Genomic DNA, 18,965 nt, shown 5'->3' on the forward strand with positions numbered 1-18,965 from the left:
GATTGAGACGAATGGGAATTTATTAGTGGTTAGTTACTTTGGCCAGTGTCAGTCTTAAGGAAAGCATCTTTTGTGATAATATGCTGAAGCCACGACATGTCTAAGCTGACTTATACTTAATATGTGATTTAAAAAAAAATTCCTGCCTGAAGCTCATGGGAGAGACCACTTGGAAGAACAGAAGACTGCGTGTTTAAAGGTATTTGAAAATTAAAATGAAGAAAGAAAACATTTGTTACTCATCAGTGTCACTGATTAATAAAAGCAGCCACTTTACAAACATTATCAGGTTTAATTCTTCAGTCCACTGTGCAGCTGAGAAAAAGCAGAGACTTGGGCCCCTTCTCCCGCGTCTGGGAGCTGGGAAGGGCAGAGCCAGGGCCACTTCCAGGGCGGTCTGTCGCAGTTGGGGTCCACGGAGAGTGTCTTAGGGTCCCCGGGGCCTGCTGTTTGGAGGGCATCCGCCCTCTATCCGAGAATGAGCCACAGCACAGCGCTCTGATCGTTACAGGGTAAAAGGGGCTGTAGGATTAAGAACGCTTTTGCTGAAGGTTTGCGGGCAGGTCGCACATTGAAATTCTTTCTACAAGACCGGACTTGGGGACCCTGCAGGTGAAGTGGGACGTGTTCCCCTGCTGTGGGAGCATGTTGGCGCTCAGAAGGCCGGCCCCCCTTCTCTGGGCAAGCCCCTTGGCTTAGCTACATGCACCTGAGCTCGCGTCGTTTCCAGCGCCCTTGCTCTGCAAGTTCACGTGGCAATTTCGGAGCAGCTCCTGCTTCCCCGGCTGCATCTGCGTCCTCAGGCCGCGCTGGTGCATTTTTGAAGCCCACGAAGCCCGATGTGGATGGAGGCAGCGGCTCTCTGCAGAGACAAGCGGTGGCTTGTCCCCCGCAGGGCCTGTGCCCTCCAGTCACCGGCTTTGCGGCTCCCTGGACTGATCCCTTCCAAGTCCCCTGGGAGCCACTTTTGTGGCCATTGCATTTGGTCTCACGGGGCCGCGGATGAAGGGGGGGGGGGGGGGGGCGGCTTGGCAGGGCCCACCGATCTCCCACGTTCGGAGCAATTTGCAAACTGCTCTGGGAGGGGCGCGCGTCCAGCCCGAACAGGCTGCTCCTGTTCCCCGCATTGTGTGCGGGGTCGGCGCCTTTCCCCAGCTGACCTGAAAAGTTAGAGACAAAACTCGCTTCTCCAGGGGGAGGGGGCGTTCTTGTACAGAAAGGAAGGAAATACCTCTGTGGGATTTTCCCCCCCCCCCGCTCCATCCAAAAAATACAGAGCCTCTCTGTCTTCAATGCAAAGGCCGGCTTTAAATCTTTTAGGTTTGGATTAACTCTGCAAAAGGAAAAAAAAATCTGACAGGCTTTCAGATATGACGCAGAAAAACTTTTTCCCCCTCAATTCCTGTTGTTCCTGGGGAAAGCCAGAGGCTGTGGACTGAATGGGGGGCGCCCGTTACCATCACAATGGTCAGAATTAGCAGCCAGCGGGCTCCACCAGCTCTGTCTGCCTTTTCTATCAGCCGACATTCAATCCAAGGTGGCAAAGGCAAGAATAAAGCTTTCTCCTCCGGCCCCCTCAATGAAAATAGGTATTTTCAGCGCCGTGACTTAGGAGCTTGAGTCTTACCTTTTCCCCCCACAGAAGGAAGAAAGAAATGTGGTTTTTTTTACAGTCGTCGCCATCCTGAAAGGCTTCGTTCACGCCAAACAAAGCCCCCTGACTTGATAGACATTTCCTCTTACACAGTTATTGTTGGTTTTCACTATTGAGGATGTCAGCAAACATGTCGAAGATCATGTTTTGCTTATAAAATAAAGTGACTTTTATGTGAATATTTTTCATGTGGTCGGTGTCTAGAATGCGGGTGCTGTTTCGTCGAAGCCACGTGGCAACATTTATTTTCTGATAATTTTGTAAGCGCGTGTTTTTATTTTGACGGTATTCAGGGCTATTTGATTCTGTAAAGGGGGGGGGGGGGGACCTTAGTATTCTTGAACCAACACTGCATCGTTAAGCCCGTGTTCATGTAGAAAAAAAAATTTAAATAGCAGTTCCTGGTCTTCAGGTGAGAGTCAAAATGAATGGGTAATGTGAAACATAATTAGTAATCTTTCTGTTCTATAAGAATTGATTGGTTAGGGTTGTTTGTGTGTCATTGTGAAACTGCCTATAAGAATTAAACTCTAGATCATTTTTAATTCCTGAACCACACTTGGTTTAAAAAAAATTCTGTGTGATCTGTGTGATTTTTAGTAGAGTTTAAATGTACATGCATTCGTTGGCTACATTTTAATGAGGTTATAACAATATATTTGCTGCAAATTTACTCTTGGTAAACAAATAAGACTTGAAGTGAAACTAAATATTTATTTTGGCTTTATTGTATGGCAGTCCTTCCTTTTAAGCTCTTTGTAATCGAATTATATTACAAAGGAATTTATATTATAATTGCAAATAACCAGTAGAATTTATTAATTTTCATAGAATCATTCTTTTGCAACGCAAATGGCTCTGATATAGAAATTTGGGATTTGATACAAAAGAATGATTAAATTCTTTTTAATACACTTTTGCTTGCATTTTTTATATACTAGATATTTGGTTTAAGTTTAGCAATAATAGAATATATCAAAACAAGTTACATAAATCTTGAAACAAAAATTAAGATTATTCTACATAATATCAGCTAAAAAGAGTAAACTTATTTTTATAGCTATCTTAACTTGATTATAATATATTCATTATTTATCTGGATAATTTTTTACTATCATGTCATATTTTATTTAAAAAATCATTAATTTTTATTTGAAAAATAGTAAATTTAGTTTCTAAGTAGGATTTATTTTACATGTTGTATTATAAGAGAATTTAATCCAGAATATATTTGAATTTACCCAAAAATATTTTTATATTATAAAGATATAAACCAAGGTCAAATGTATGCTAAGTATAAAAGAATGCCAAAGTTTATTACTCCATGTATTGACCACAGTAAAAATCTCATAAAAATATGAAAAGACGAATGATAAAACTTTGCTATATTAGACACTCAATGGGGGGAAAAAATAGATGTAGTAAATAACACATTTGGCTTTTGATTTCGTGTATTTCACAAGTTTAGAGTTATTATAGTATGCCCTCTTGCAGAATGAGATTCTTAAAATTATTTTACTTCGTGTCATATAAAAACTAAGCACGGACGACGCGTTTCTTGCGGTTTCCCCAGGCGGCCATGCTGTTCAGTTCCGGCGTCTTTTGGACGGGCCTGTTATTCATCCCCGTGGCCTCTCTACTTCTTGATGTGGTGTACAAGGTGTAAGTACAGCACGCAGTTGTGTACATAAGAATACAGGTGTGTGCGAACCCACACATTTCTCTGCTTGTAACTTCAGCTCCAGGATGTGCAGTTTGCAGAAGAGGAATTACTAGTATTCGCTTATTCTGCATAAATACATAACGAAGGAGTGACTGAGAAGCTAGAAATCTAAATTAGTTTACAAGACATAAAGCAGGCAGTTTCAGTTAATATTGGAGAGGACGTTTTTAGAAACCTGCCTGAAAAACCCAGTGAAGGTAGAAGAAAAATTCTGTCATCTCCAAACATACTTATATATGTTATGAGTGAACAATAGTTGCGAAGTTAAGTGTTTTGCTTGCCGGGTTAGAAACATACATAAAATATAGAATGAAAGAGACTAGAACTTTCCTCATGTATGTCGAGGATTATAAGTTTTAAAATGTCATCTCTTCCCACACACACACAAAAAAACGGTACCATGGAAGTTAGTTGCATGATGGTTACTTAATAACTATGAGAGTTTTAATGTTATAAACCTAATCCATTTAAGACTATTGTTTCTGTAATTATATTAGTGCTCAAAGTTATTGTCAATTTTTATATTCTATTGAAACACTGTTGTCCTCTGGTCACTGTTATATTTAGAGGCGTGATAATAAAACAGTTTTGTGAAATATTTGGTCTTCACACAAATATTTCCATGCAAACATTTTTCTTTGCAGAATCAAGAGGACTGCTTTTAAAACATTAGTAGATGAAGTGCAGGAGCTGGAGGCAAAATCTCAAGACCCAGGAGCAGTCGTGCTTGGGAAAAGGTAATGCACACTGCATATGTTCTTTTCCAAGTGATTTTACATTGTTCTTTCACTAGCGATTGGAAATAAGTGGTAAAACTTATATTTTATCTGTTAACAAGGAATGAGCAGTGTTGTTGACAGATTTTGGAATCAGAGAGATGTGGATTCAAATCAGAGCTGCCATTTCACTAAACTGCGTGCGGCCTTTAGCCAAGTTGCTTAATGCTACTGGGCTTCGATTTACTCATCTATAAAAGGGGGCGATAATTCCTACCTCAGGGACTAGTTGTAAGAATTGAATAAAATATTATCAATAAGATCAACCAGAGGACTTTTATGCACGTATATAAGCCTAACCAATGGACACAGACACCAGGGCGGTGAGGGCATGGGGGGAGGGGATACTGGGGGGATAAGGACACATATGTAATACCTTAATTAATAAAGAAAAATATGTTTAAAAAATACTATCAACAAAGCAGATAGCTCAATGCCTGGTGTACTCATTAAATAAATGGTAGTTATAAGCAGTACTAGAGGCCTGGTGCACAATATTCGTGCACTTGGGATGGGGGGTTCGCTCAGCCTAGCCTGCGTCCTATAGCAGTCCGGGAGCCCTCGGGGGATGTCCCATGGGGAGTGGGCCTAAGCCAGAGTCCAACATCCTTAGCACTGCTGCAGAGGCGGGGGAGGCTCCCACCACCGACACTGCGCTCGCCAGCCATAGCCCAGCTTGTGGCTGAGCGATGCTCCCTCTGTGGGAGCACACTGATCACCAGGGGGCAACTCCTGCATTGAGCGTCTGCCCCCTGGTGGTCAGTGTGCATCATAGCGACCGGTTGGTCTGCTGTTTGGTCAATTTGCATATTACCCTTTTATTATATAGGATTGTGTTATGGAACTGAAGGGGGCCCGGGGGGCGGGGAGACTTTTAGCTTCAAACAGCATCCATAATAAAAACAGTGGTTCTCAACCTTCTGGCCCTTTAAATACAGTTCCTCCTGTTGTGACCCAACCATAAAATTATTTTTGTTGCTACTTCATAACTGTAATGTTGCTACTGTTATGAATCGTCATGTAAATGTTTGATATGCAGGATGGTCTTAGGCGACCCCTGTGAAAGGGTCGTTGGACCGCCAAAGGGGTCGCGACCCACAGGTTGAGAACCACTGAATTAGTATGCCATGAAAATCAGAGCCTGACTAGGGCAAAGTGCCCTGCAATTGCATATGTGGCTTGGTATGTGATTAGGAACTGATAGGCATGTATCATACATGAAGGGAGTTATGTACTCCAAGCCCTCTCCTCAGCACCACCACCTCAAAAAAAGCAAGGTTAGAAAGCTAATCAAATGTACTAAATTGGCAAAGCATTACAAAAAGGAAATGAAAATTATTTGAAAGCAGTCTGTAATGAACCCCAATCATGAAGGTAATGCCAGGTATTTTTTTCTCTCTTTCATCACACTAAAATAAGCTAACCCGTATGAAATATTTTGCTCCGATATGTGTCACCTTCTTGGTGATTCACTGTTGTTATTCTGCTTGACACAATGGAGTAAGTGTTAGGCTGGGAACATAAGCTGAGACCTTGGCTTCCAGCCCTCACTTGTTTGCATGAGGCCGAAGGGGCGCGTCACACACCAGTCTGCCTCTCGGAAGCTGCTCACACTGGTTTTTGTTGAGCACTTACTGCGTGCCAGGTGCTGCACTTACCCCTCCATGTCTACTGTCTCACTGAACCCCTATAACAGCCGCATACAAATCCATCATCTGCATTCTCCCCAGATGGGGAAACTGAGGTTTAGGCTGTGTGCTCAAGGTCAGAAGTCAGAGAGCTGAGCTGTGAGCCACACCAATTGGTTCCCAAATCCCTGCTCCTAACCATTCACTGTTCTGCCTCCTGCTCAGGAACCGCGATAGAGCAACAAAAGCAGCCTCCGCTGGCCTGGCAAAGCCCTTCACCTCTCTAAGTCAGTATCCCTGTGTATGCGATGGGGTGATAATACCTGTTGTCAAGCTTAGAGATAGTCTCCTCCGCCCTCCACCTTCCCCTCCATCTCTGCCCTTCATCTAAAAATGTGCATCTGTTCCATTGCATGGCATAAACAGTCTCTCAATCAATGTCTCCTCTCTCGCTCGCTCTAGCTATAAAGGATGTGGTAAGAGTTCTAGTTCACACGATTGTAAATAAAACCATTTATGAATTGTTAGGGGAAGGCCACTGATGATACTTGTTATTGCCCTCGGGAGTAAATTGCTCATATTTGTATGTCAATGAAACTTACATTAGGCCCCTTCACGTGGTATTTAGTTTTTATGGTTTGTAGTTTATCAGTGACCCCAGTGTCTTCCCGCTAGGTGATAGTTGTGGGGATGGGGGGAGGAAATCTGTGAAAGGAGAAATATCTCAATCATTGGGAAAGTCTTCATGCTGAACTTATTGCACTCCAGGAAGTTAAGGGATTGTCAGATTGATTTTACTGCCACGATTATTTAAGAAATCTTGGACAATGATATCAATATCGAATTTTTTTAAGTCTGCTAATTTTATCTACATTTTCAGAGGGGAAAAATTGGGATTTCTGTGTATTTTAGCGATATCAGACTTCCTTTAGTTCCAAAACACCGTGTTATCTTATGCCTTCCCATCTTTGCTGTTCCCTTGTCTAGAAGCTGATACCCTTTCATAAACTGAGCAGTCCAATTCCTAGCTTTCAAAACCCAGATCAGATGTAATTACCTCAACTTTTCACAAATAACAATAATTCCTACTCTGTCTCTGTACTCTGTTTACTCTTATGTTTTTACATTGATTGCCTGTATTAGAATGTATTTGTTTACTTATGTTTGTGTTCCCTACTGGATTGAACTCCTTGAAAGAGAGGCCCTTTGTCTTAGTCTTTGCAAGGCAACACCTAGCGTAGTACCAGGAACATAGTAGCACTAGATGAATATTTGGTGAATGGGTGAATGAATGGTCAAGAGAACGATAGAAGGGAGGGAGGGAGGGAGGAGTGGGTAAAAGGATAGAGTAGTAGGTGGTAAATAGATGTTTGACCTGTGAGTAGTTAATTAAAAATAGGGTACATAAGAACATAGAGTTACATTGGTTACCCTTCCCAAATTAGTACTATCCAAAGTAATGATGGTTTACTTTTTTTGACATAGAATGATGCAATTCTTTATATATATATATGTATATATATATAATTTGATTTTATTTTTTATTGAGTTCAGAGAAAGGAAGGGAGAGGGAGAGAGAGAGAGACAGAAACAGAAACATCCATGATGAGAGAGAATCATGGATCGGCTGCCTCCTGCGTGCCCCACACTGGGGATCGAACCCGCAACCCGGGCATGTGCCCTTGACTGGAATTGAACCTAGGACCCTTCCTTCAGTCTGCAGGCTGACGCTCTATCCACTAAGCCAAACTGGCTAGGGCAGAATGATGCAATTCTTAAGGAAGATTTTGTGAGTTGATCATCCCTAATTTTTTAAATTTTCAATAAGTGATGCTATGAAGTCAAGCTAAACATAAATGAAACTCTGGTAGAGAAACTATAACTTGTAGGCACTGTATCCAGATTAGTATTTGCAATAATTTATTTATCATCTTCACTCATTGTCAAAAATTAAAACATCTTAGTTAAAATAATGAGTCTGTTTTAGAGGAAATAGTATGCTGCTTGCCAGCACATTGGCTATATTCCAATTTTAAATCAAAATGGGGGTCAGGGAGGTATATTTCATCATCTTAACCATATTGCTTTTAAGCCTAAAATATTGGGAGAATCAATCCAAACCTCACTCCCAATAACTGTGTAGCCATGACTAGTTATTTTTTATTAAGAAAATGTCTTAAAAGCTGAGACCGTGTTCTTTGCTGTAACTTTTATGTGGACATGCTCTAACACTAGGGAGCGGAAGCATCTATAGTTCCCAAATCCAAAAACAAAACTTCAAATATGCATTTTTTTCCATAGGTCCATAGCAAACATTTCCTGGAAAAACCTAAACCATTTGTTCTATAAATATGACATTAATAATGTTTATTTTTTCTATAATGTAAATGTTTATACATTTTGTAGCAGAAATATTAATTTGGGGGGCCTCTTGGATCCCACTTGAGGGTATTATATCTACAAGTTGTAACATCTTAGTTTCTCAAAAAATAAAGGAAATTCAAAACCAAAAGAATTAAAGTAAGGGATTGTGGGCACTGGGTTCATTGGGGACAAGGCAGTTATCTTTGGATCTATTTTATGTGCACGTGAAGCAGTGCACCTATAGACAGGCAAGTATGATAATAAGACTCATAATTTTTTATATCTAACTGTAGACATTAACCAGCATATCATCATCAGCCATTTTTAATAGAATTTTATCCAGGATCCTCAGGTCAATCCTCATTCACTGGCCCGTTGCCTTTGTTTGGTCCAGAGCCTTATCCTTAAAGCAGCGGTTCTCAGCCTGTGGGTCGCGACCCCTTTGGAAGTCGAACGACCCTTTCACAGGGGTCGCCTAAGACCATCGGAAAACACATATATAATTACATATTGTTTTTGTGATAAATCACTATGCTTTACGTATGTTCAATTTGTAACAATGAAATTGGGGGTCACCACAACATGAGGAACTGTATTAAAGTATTAACTGTATTAACTGTATTAGGAAGGTTGAGAACCACTGCCTTAAAGGGTAGGGAAGTATGGATGTCAGGTAATTTGGTCATGTGGATGGTGATGGGGGTCTCTCCCAGCCTTTCCCTGAATTGTTTATCTTAACAAAAAGCAATAATGACATTGTCCAAGAACTAAGAGAAGAGAAACGGTATTTCTCAGTTGTCATGCTGGGTTTTATGTGCGTTATATAAATTTCTAGGGGTTTAGGATAAGCAGAGAAATGCTTTCCCCGGCCTGCTCATCACTGTGACAATGGTTCTGTCCAGCACTGGTAGAGGAAAGTGTCCGTACCAGAAAATGCTCTCTCCTCCAGAGCAGAGGTTAGGCCTGTTAGGTTCATTGTTCATCTCTCCACCACCACCTCGTACAGACAGCTGTCGCGTGCTACACACTTGAGCATTCAATCAATGAAGGGTTATTATTTACTTTCCTGAGGAGATCCATTTTAATGACCCAACCAAAATATCTTGGCAACCCAACATAAAGACAAATGCATATTTACCTCTCTCAAAAGATTATTGAAAATACTTCATGACATGTTCCAGGATAGTAAATGGGTTTACCTATACTTTTTTTCAATATATATTTATTGATTTCAGAGAGGAAGGGAGAGGGAGGGAGAGATCAAAACATCAATGATGAGAGAGAGTCATTGATTGGCTGCACACCCCCACCAGGGACGGAGCCCACAACCCGGGCATGCGCCCTGACCAGGAATCGAACCCAGGACCCTTCAGTCCACAGGCCAATGCTTTATCCACTGAACCAAACCGTCTAGGGCTACCTATACTTTTTTAGTGTTTCTAAATGAAGTATTATTTTAAAACATGGTATCATTCCACCTCACCTCCATCAGATATCCAAGTTGCAAAATTGTAGTGGGTTTGAAAATAAGGTAACAATATTTACGTGGTAGTTGTTGTGTATGTAATTGCAATAAACAAATTTAAAATTTGCATAACTTGGCATGTATATGAAAGACTATGCAAATTGAGGAAAATCACTAAGAATTGTGAAGAAGATGCAGTTTTTAAGGAGAAGGAATCCTACTCACTCTTCTCTCACTATGTTTAGCTGTTCAACAAAACTGAACTTTTAACATACCTATTAATGGTTAACATGTTACCAGCATATTTTATAATGTGACTTGATAGTAATATCAGTACCCATAAACATCAATGGCACAAAATGGCATAATTTTGACCTGATGAGTAGTTCTCTAATTAAGGTAAAATAAGACTAGAGAAAATAGTAAACACACATCATCATCACTTACTATTTATTAGGCACCCTCCTGTGAATGGCATTTCTATTCTCTAGAAGCGACTCCGCTCTATAAGAAGTAATAGTAGGTGGCTAAAGCAGAAAACACACAAAACTCATAGCTACTAAGGAAGTGGAGTGTGAGCATTATAAATTAAGCACATGTAGTCGTAGACATCTCCTGTTAAAGTAGTGTTGAATAAAAACCAAGGCATCTTTTATTTTGTTATGATCTCTGTTCTAGTTGATTTTATATATTTTAATTGATGAGAGAGAGAGAGAGAGAGAGAGAGAGAGAGAGAGAGAGAGAGAGAGAGAGAAACATCGATGATGAGAGAATCATTGATCTGCTGCCTCCTGCATGCCCCCTACTAGGGATAGAGCCTACATCCCAGGCATGTGCCCTGACCGGGAATCAAAACATGGCCTCTTGGTTCAGTGTCCACGCTCAACCACTGAGCCACACCAGCCAGGCTAGAGGCTAGTTGATTTTTATAACTTTTGGGGATCTGGCAAGTGGTGAGGGGAGTAGCATTTGTTGAGTGCCAGTCACGGTGCTGGAAACTATACCATTCACTGAATCCTCAGTCAGCCTAGGGTTAGGGGTTGTCCTCTTATGCATGAGATGGCCGAGAGGGTTTGCCTACGGGGGCCCGGCTAATACATAAGAGACTCAGAATTAAGCCAAAGTCGGACAGCAGAGCCCATGCTCTTTCCAGGCGATGAGCTCCTTCCCCAGGAAAGACTTTCTTAGTGCTTTTTTTTTTTTTTAACACTAGACATTAGCTTTATATATAACCGCTGAGTGAAATTCAGCGTTGCCTTGTCTGAAATGTTACTAAACATTTTCTTATATGTGTGAGTTGCCATAATGTGAAAGTCAAAACTCTCATGTCCGCCTTCTTAACACTTTGATGTTGTAACGTGAAAGCATTATGCATTTAGGAAGGCCAGCCTGAGACCTGGAAAATGTATTTTGGGGGAAAGCTGCTATATAATGATACATTACCATCCCCTAGTCTTCTGTAGTCATTTCCATTTTACTTCCCAGCACCCCAGCCGGCCAGGCTCTGCTAACAAAATCAGACCACCTGCTGCTCAAGCTGCCCACTTCCCCAAAGCAGTTACATATTTCAACGTCCTCAGGGTCCCGGCTCTGTAATGTTAGATCATTTTAAAATGGAGTAAGAAAAGTGGCTGTAAAAACGGCCCCTTTTCCCTTATCTGTTTATTTCACTGGCCAAAGCAAGTTCTACAAATATTTGCAAAACCACTGGAGCTTTAGATGAATTAGCTTTCTTGCCTTAATGTAGCTAATTCCCAGTGACAATAAAGTATGTCTAATAAGTACCAGTTAACATCCCTAGACTTTAAAAAATATGTGTGGAAGATTACTACAGATGTCAACATTTCTAAATATTTTACTTCAGCAAAAGCCTAAATATTTGTGTAATTACAAGTTCATTTTGCAGAGGATCTGTGTGTTGTTGTTTTTTTTACATATGATTAAAAATTGTTCCATTTCAGGGTCTCAAAATAATTGGCAAAATACTGAACTAACATAACTTACAGCAATTTAGCTGAAGCTTTTATAGTGGGGAAAATGCAAGATGGAAAATTTTCAACTGAGTTCGTTCCAGTGATTAAAACAAAATTGTATAAACATTTACTGCAACGCATATAGATTTCTTATTAGCTCTTCATGCTTATTATGCTCTTTGATAGCAAAGCAGAGTTTTATAAATCAACCAATGGAGAAATGGCGTGATTGGGAGGATTGATGATGTTTCAAAGGGCATTTCAGGATTATCATTCAAATTCATGTATTCAACCAATATTTGACTTCCCTACTATGTAAGACAGTTGTATGTGTATTGGGGGGGGGGGGGACTGATGCGTTATTTCATGCAGTGTCCTTTTAGAAGTTACATAATTAATCATATGAATTTTTTCCTGTAGAAAAGATTATTCTAAACATTTATTGAAAAATGAATCTTTTCTTGTCATTTTACCTACTATAATTATTTTCTGAAGACAATTCTTTTATTTTAAAATGAAACTAAGTGACACATTTTATATTGTATCAGAGGTAGTGGAATTTTCCTAACTAAGTAGTCTAAGAAATTTCTTCTTTGTGTAATTTCCAGGATTTCTTTGTATAACTAAAAAAGTATATTGCATACCAAAATATGCTCAAAGTAGGAAAAAGCTATAATGATAATTAATTATTGTAATTCTAAAACACTGCTGTGCTTCAAATATACATAGTAAGTTAACTAAGATTTTAGCAGCAAATAAACTATTGGAAGATTTTTTTTATTTTTTATTAATTGTATTGTGCAGGTTGTATATTTCCATTTGACTTAAATATAACTGGGAGGTGGGGAAATCTTTTGACTGGATTATTGGGGACAAAATAGTCTTCTATCTAAACTCTTGAAATCTCATTAGCTGAGAAAATGGGGGTAATAAAGAAATCACTAGACCACAGATTTCTCAGGCAATCTTTTGTGTAAGCCTAAGTCTCTGGTGGTCCTGCGGGCAACTGGGGTCTCCGCTGAGCTGGTCATTCATTTCACACGTTTGCACCTGCTCTGCAGCCTCACAGAGAGGGCACAACTGCTCAAGAACGTCTTTAAGAAGAACCACGTAAACTTGTACCGGTCCGAGTCGCTGCAACAAAACCTGCTCCGTAAGTATTTGAGTTTTTTTGTGTTTTGGGGTGTTTTTTTTTTCAATTCTGCCATTACTTCATAGCATTTATGAGAACAGTATTTTGACTTTAGGGACATTTAACTATTTAAAAGTAGCACCTACAACAACTTTTGCATATTTGGCAACATGTTCTGTAAATAACAAATGTTTAGAGAATCCTTTGACCTCAACCATCTCACTTGGAGCAGAAAAGACAGAGCACTTTAAAATCTTGCTGCTTTCATTTAAAGAAAAATAATATTTCCACATGCCCCTTGCTTCCTTAAATCTTAAAAGGAACCAGTAAAATAAATCTTAACTCTTAAAAGCTCCCTCTGTATTGTTATCTTTTCTACTTGAGTAACTTTGCAATAGCCTTTTCAGCTTTCATGCAGAACAATGAAACATATATATTCCCCTTCAAAAATATTTATGAACATTTGGAGTTGTAAGAAATTACTAGGTATCATGCCCTCTTAACATTTCAAAAGAATATAATATATAAAACCCTGTAGTAAATGTATTTATGTTAGTCATATATCTTTTGTTTCATGTTGTTTCCACATATAATTTATTTTTATTTATATACACTCATATTGAATGCTTTTGCTCTTTATACTTCAAGAGATGTGATCCCCTGGGGAGCCATGTCTCATCCATGTGCCCCCACCAGCCCTGTTGGGGCTTGAATGAGTTTATTTGTAGTTGCCCAAAGCCAAGCAGAATATTGTCTGAGGGAGAGACCATTTTTCCACCATTCGTAGTTATTTGTGCTTATCGCCTCTCCACTTTCATTCTTCCTTCCCTCTCACCCACCTAATCTATGTGGACATACAAGTGCCCTCTTGACTGGGCTCCCCTATCCCTCTGAAAGTCAGGAAGCAAAAATTAGAGGGGTTGAACCTGAGATGCTGAACGGAGAATTGAGAGGGATTGAGAGTGCCCGCTCATTCATCTAGGGAGAGAACTCAGAGACTCTAAGCCAGGCATCCGTCCCAGTCCACATGTAGCTCTTGAGTCTCTGTCCTTTCCCAACATTAAAAATTAGTGTCATCATGCTTTTAAAGGGGGGAGGGATGCATTAGTTCGCCAAGTTAGAAAATGAGCACTCAGAACTCAGACTAACAAGAGATTTCCAGTGACTTCATGATGATCGTTTCTCTTTTATCTTTAACTTCCAGACGGGTATGCTTTCTCTCAAGATGAAAATGGAATCATCTCACAGTCAGAAGTGATTAGGGCCTATGATACCACAAAGCAGAGACCTGACGAATGGTGATGGGGAGGGGCGCCCGGCAGGCTCGCCGTGTCGCTGAGGAGGACTCCCAGGTCTTCGCCGGAATCTGCTGACCAATTGCAGCCTGGTCCAGGGAGGTGAAACGTGGATCTGAGCTCATGTCGTTGATTGACATTCAGATTCATGTACATTATAGACATAAGCACTGTGCGATCTACTGTAACACCATCTCTTTCAGATTTTTTAAAGTCTTTGCTAAGTCTTTGTAAAGAGAAATTGAAAACGACCTTGTATTTTGCCAGGAGTGCTTTCTTACACTGAGAATAGATCAGTATTCTTAAGCCGTTCTTGTGGGGCTGTAACTGACAATGTATTGGTTATACCACAAAGCGACCAACCATTAAAAAAAACTCTAAAATGGTAATAAATGAGAGAGGCTCTTGATATCCAGACTTAGATTTCAGAATATGTTGTGGGGGGGGGGGAAAGCCAGCATTCTTAAGGAACTGACTCACCTTACTGAACAAAATTTCTAAACAAGACATTAATAAGTGTTTGTGTCAAAAATTGTCTCGATATGTGTTTGCCAAAGAAGTTCAATAAATGTATTTCTCACTCAGTAGTCATTTGCCCAGAAATTTGAGAGTTTACCTCCAGTCCTGCTATAAGATCTGCATGCTCGACTTTTCAAATCTAAGAGTGATCTGCAAAAATGAGTATTTCAAGGCATTTGCTACTAAAATCTGTGATGTTGCACCTTTGGCCTTACAAATGCTTTTTTCTCGTCTGTCTTGTGTATTTGTTCCAGTTAGAGGGCACGCGTGGTAATGTGACTCTTGTCGTTACAATACTGATTTCTACAACTGTGTTTATGTCTCAGTCCTTTCTAATGAGGTTTCATCATCATTTAGACTTTTCTAAAAATCTGGCTTCTGCTATAGATGGAGTGATTATCATTTTGTCTTAAAGTTTTCTCTCTTAAGAAAAATATGCTTATGTATTCGCATGGGGTTTCTCATGCTTCTGTCGGAATGTTTGAAATACCATGTCGCATGGGCTTTTGTCCTGTGATTTGGTTCTCCCTCTGCGTTCCCACTAGAGACGCCTGCTGTCTTATGTAGCACACGCTGTGTTATGCTGACTCCCTGAAACTTAAGGCTGAGAATTACTTCACAGTCCACGTGTCAAGCAGCTCCCCAAATTGGTCACAGGCTGCTAATTGGCACAAATAAATAGTACATTTTCCCCGTTAAAAAAAAACAACAACCTATGTTACTCAAGCCTTATAAGTTTACCATCAGAGAACACTTTTCATCATGAGCTGGTTTTCTTCATATGTTCTAAACTGTATGTTCAGTTTCATTATTTAGAGCATTTTCAGGGCATCTGAGATGCCTGTTTTGCTACCAACAATAAACGGTGAAGGGGCTGTTTTAAAACCACAACCAGTTTTCTACACTATTTTTAAAATAATTCTTTCATTTAGGAAGAACTTAAAAAAGGAATTCTAGTTTTCAGATACACTTCAGAGATTGATGCAAACTTTTTGCCTTTTATTCCCAAAAAGCCTGTTTGCCTTTAAGTGGACTTACCAGCAAAATAGGTAGAAATTCCTCTTTAAAAAGTAAACTAGAATTGAGAAGAGAGGTGATTTTGCAAATCACTCCTTGAATTGAATAATTTCACATTCTCTTCACCCTTTTTCTCAATCTAGATTTAAAATTAGGCGGCACACCTTTCCTTTCCCTGTATTTTTAGCTATTTGGTTACAAGCAGGCCTCCCACATTTTCTACAAATAAGGGAGGCTGTCACACATACATAATTCTAACCTAAAAGGGGCCAGGAGCTGACATACTTCCCTTCCCAGACCCTTCCCTCTTGGGGTTTAGATGAAGAGAATCGTGAATCAAAACATCCAGCAAAGCCATAGGTGTAAGGCCATCCTCAAAATTCTGAAGTCACAGGCCTTGACTGTCTACTGAGTGGATCTATGAAAGTGGCTTTTCTGGGTCTCCTGACTGTTGAAGTCCAACCACAGAAATTAAACAAGAATGACGGCCATCCCTCCAGAGAACACCTCATAGCAGTTAACAGACAGCAGTGGCTTCCACTTGCCCTCACCTCACTGGGGGCATTCTTCTCCAAAGCTTTAATAGGAAAATATGATGAATATAATAAAACTTAATGTTATGACTTCAGAAAACGAAAAGTTCTATTTTACCTTGAAACATGGATTGTTTCTGTGGAGCTCTTCAATATGAGTAGAATACTCATGGTTAATAATGTATAGGATCATGATCAGAAATAGGACTAATTTGTGCTTCTTTTGTCCCCTGGCCCTGTATTTGAATTTTCAATATTAAGTCCATTTTTTTTTTTTTTTTGCTTCTTGGGTGGGAGTGGGGCAGGTTGGGGGGCCGGGGGTAGCAGGGAGTGATCTCCTTGGTGAAACTTAAAATATAACATTGTGGTGGCAGTGACTTCATAGTGCTGGATTAGAGAAAACCCTCTGGTTTTTCAACCTGCCCGAGGAGAAAAACCGTCACACAGTTTACCAGGACTATAATAAACAGTTGAAGGGGCTTTTCACGTGTATTTTCTGAAAATAAAGGACACGTACTCTGCCATTAAAGAGTCCCTTGTAGGGACTCTGGCGAATGCTAACACCGTTGCTTTCAATATTTACAATTCAGAAAATACTACTTACAGCAGAAAATCTTCATTCGTTTCGGACTGAAAAGTTGAATAGGTCACTGAAAATGTGACCCTGTGCATGAACTTTCTAAATGTTTTATATAACATATAAAAATATATTGGTGTCTCACACCCAGAAAGATGCTATATGGTAGAAATTTTTAGCAGGGAAATGGTGTTTCTCAGGAATGTAGTAAATTTAAAATGAGATATGTGTGCCCACCCTCCCACTCCCCACTCTCTGTCTGATGCAAGCCTGCTTCAGCAGGGTCGTGAAGTTAATGGAAAGCTTCTTTTGATCAAGTCAGGTGAACTGTATTCAGCTCAATAATATTAGCTATTTACATAAATTGTGTGGTCATTCAATAGAATCAGTGATTCCTCTTAATTTCCAGGGAGGAGGGGGTTAAGCATCTATTCTGACCATTACATTTATATTTTAATTTTGCAATTCTACATCCTAAACATCCAATAGGAAAGTCACGAGATAACTTGTTGGGCATTGAGTGCACTGTACATCACTTATAATCTGCCATTTAAAATGTTCTTTCAGAAAACGAATGCTAGTCTGAAAGTAATAGATTGTATATTCGTAGTCTTAAGTTATTTATAACAAGGTCATCATTATTACAAAGCAAAATAATCGTTAGTGTTTATTTCTGTGTAGTTGCTCTTGGACGGCTCCTGATTTTAAAACTTGTATCATCAAGTAAGTCTATAATCTCATAATCATCTGCAAAATTTATCAAGAAAATGCCCACCCCATTTAATCATATGGGCCAGCCCTATGAATTCTTTTTGTCAGTTACTTAATGTAACATAACACCGTACAGTTTGTTACCTAAGTAATGCTTTTTAATGATGAATATTTCTATAATGCCTCTTAAAGACACCATAGTCTGATTTTTCTCACATTAAAATAACTGAAGTCACTTGTGAAACTTAGTTCTACTTTGCTGCATTTTAATTAACCTTCAACAGCTATTAAAATGGAATGTAAGTTAAATTTTAAAGGAAAGGAAATAAATGTTTTTCATTTTCCATCTTGATTTATTTTCTGTATGAGAGCAGCTGTGTTTTTGATAGGTTTATGGTTTGCATGAATTAATATTTAAAGTGGTCCAGGCCAATGCATGGCTATTGCTGTAAATCTTGATGTTTATTTTTCCTTTTAAAATTCTATCATGGCTTACCTGGAATTTAATATTCAGTGGACAAATTAATTGGTCCACTGCACAACTTTTTTTAATAAGTAAATTATTTTATAAACAAATTTGAACAAATTTAATTGAAACTTTTGTTTAGCTGGCCTCTGAGAATCTCTTAATAAAGCTCACAAAACTCAGCAAATAAATCTCCCTTAAGTAGGAAAAAAGTTAAATTTCATACTTGCTTACTCTGAATTAACAGCAACTTTCCATAGGTAAATCTGCTCTTGCAAAGATGTGAGCAGAATATTAAAAATAATAATAAATATTTTTATGTTTCTTGGTTCTAGAATAGAAGCCATAACTGCAGTAAATACTATTTCTTCTTTGTTTTACTACTTGAAACTTCATTTTTCACATTTTCAAGTTTATTAGGTTAAAAAAAAAAAAAAAAAAAAAAACAGGCAGCCTTGCAAGGCAGCTACTATGGAAAACTCCAGTTTGCATTAGTGATAAAATTGCATTTTCAGCCCCATGAAAAGCCATTCCTGCCGAAACTGCTGTAGAAATTGTGAAGCTGCATGAGTGGAGAGTGTTGAATCTGTGGTCATAGTAGTTTTCTCAGGTTTGTTTATGTCGATGTTCAGTGCACTGTGTTTTATAAATAGTTACTAAGTTGAGTAATAACCCGTTCTATGCAGTGTTACGTGTCATTGGCCTTTTGTGAATGTGCATGTTTTAGACTGCAAATTTTAAACATTTTGTCCTCTAATTGTTATTAAAATTAAATAAACTTTACCATTACATAAAAAATACTGTTAAAGTTTTAATTGCTAGTTTTAGAAACTATATTGTTTTATAAAACCTTCAAATCCACATAACTATATAGTCTGAGAAGGGGTATCCATTTAATAGCTTTATTAACATATTTTGTTTACAACCGCAGTGATATATAAAACATCCCTTCTTCTTTACCCACCTAAAGGAAACATGAGGTGGAGTATATTGACATTGGTTTAGGAAGAAGGAGAGTTTTGACAATTAAGTGTCAGAAAGAAAATATTATTTTAAGTGAAATTACTGTATTCTGATTCTACAGTCAGAAAAGCCTTCCAGGATTGTCCCCCTTAATATGCAAATCAGCCTG

The 18,965-nt window shown here is 39.0% G+C and overlaps 1 protein-coding gene across 7 annotated transcripts in view; it reads left to right on the forward strand.

Moving 5' to 3' along the window:
• ATP8A1 (ATPase phospholipid transporting 8A1) overlaps positions 1-18,631 on the forward strand; it is a 214,241-nt gene extending 195,610 nt beyond the window's left edge. For 5 of the 7 annotated variants that reach the window (XM_059672285.1, XM_059672272.1, XM_059672263.1 and 2 more), the window contains 4 exons: positions 3,228-3,316; positions 4,022-4,114; positions 12,645-12,736; positions 13,920-18,631. In XM_059672285.1, the coding sequence (XP_059528268.1) occupies positions 3,228-3,316; positions 4,022-4,114; positions 12,645-12,736; positions 13,920-14,017 (372 nt within the window). In that variant the 3' untranslated portion in view covers positions 14,018-18,631. Of the gene's footprint in view, positions 1-3,227; positions 3,317-4,021; positions 4,115-12,644; positions 12,737-13,919 lie in introns of those variants that run through there. The other 2 variants (XR_009449605.1, XM_059672319.1) reach the window with 2 other exon arrangements.
• The last annotated feature ends 334 nt before the right edge of the window (positions 18,632-18,965 follow it).

This window comes from Myotis daubentonii, chromosome 1 (genome assembly GCF_963259705.1).
Source record: "Myotis daubentonii chromosome 1, mMyoDau2.1, whole genome shotgun sequence".
Classification (NCBI taxonomy): domain Eukaryota; kingdom Metazoa; phylum Chordata; class Mammalia; order Chiroptera; family Vespertilionidae; genus Myotis; species Myotis daubentonii.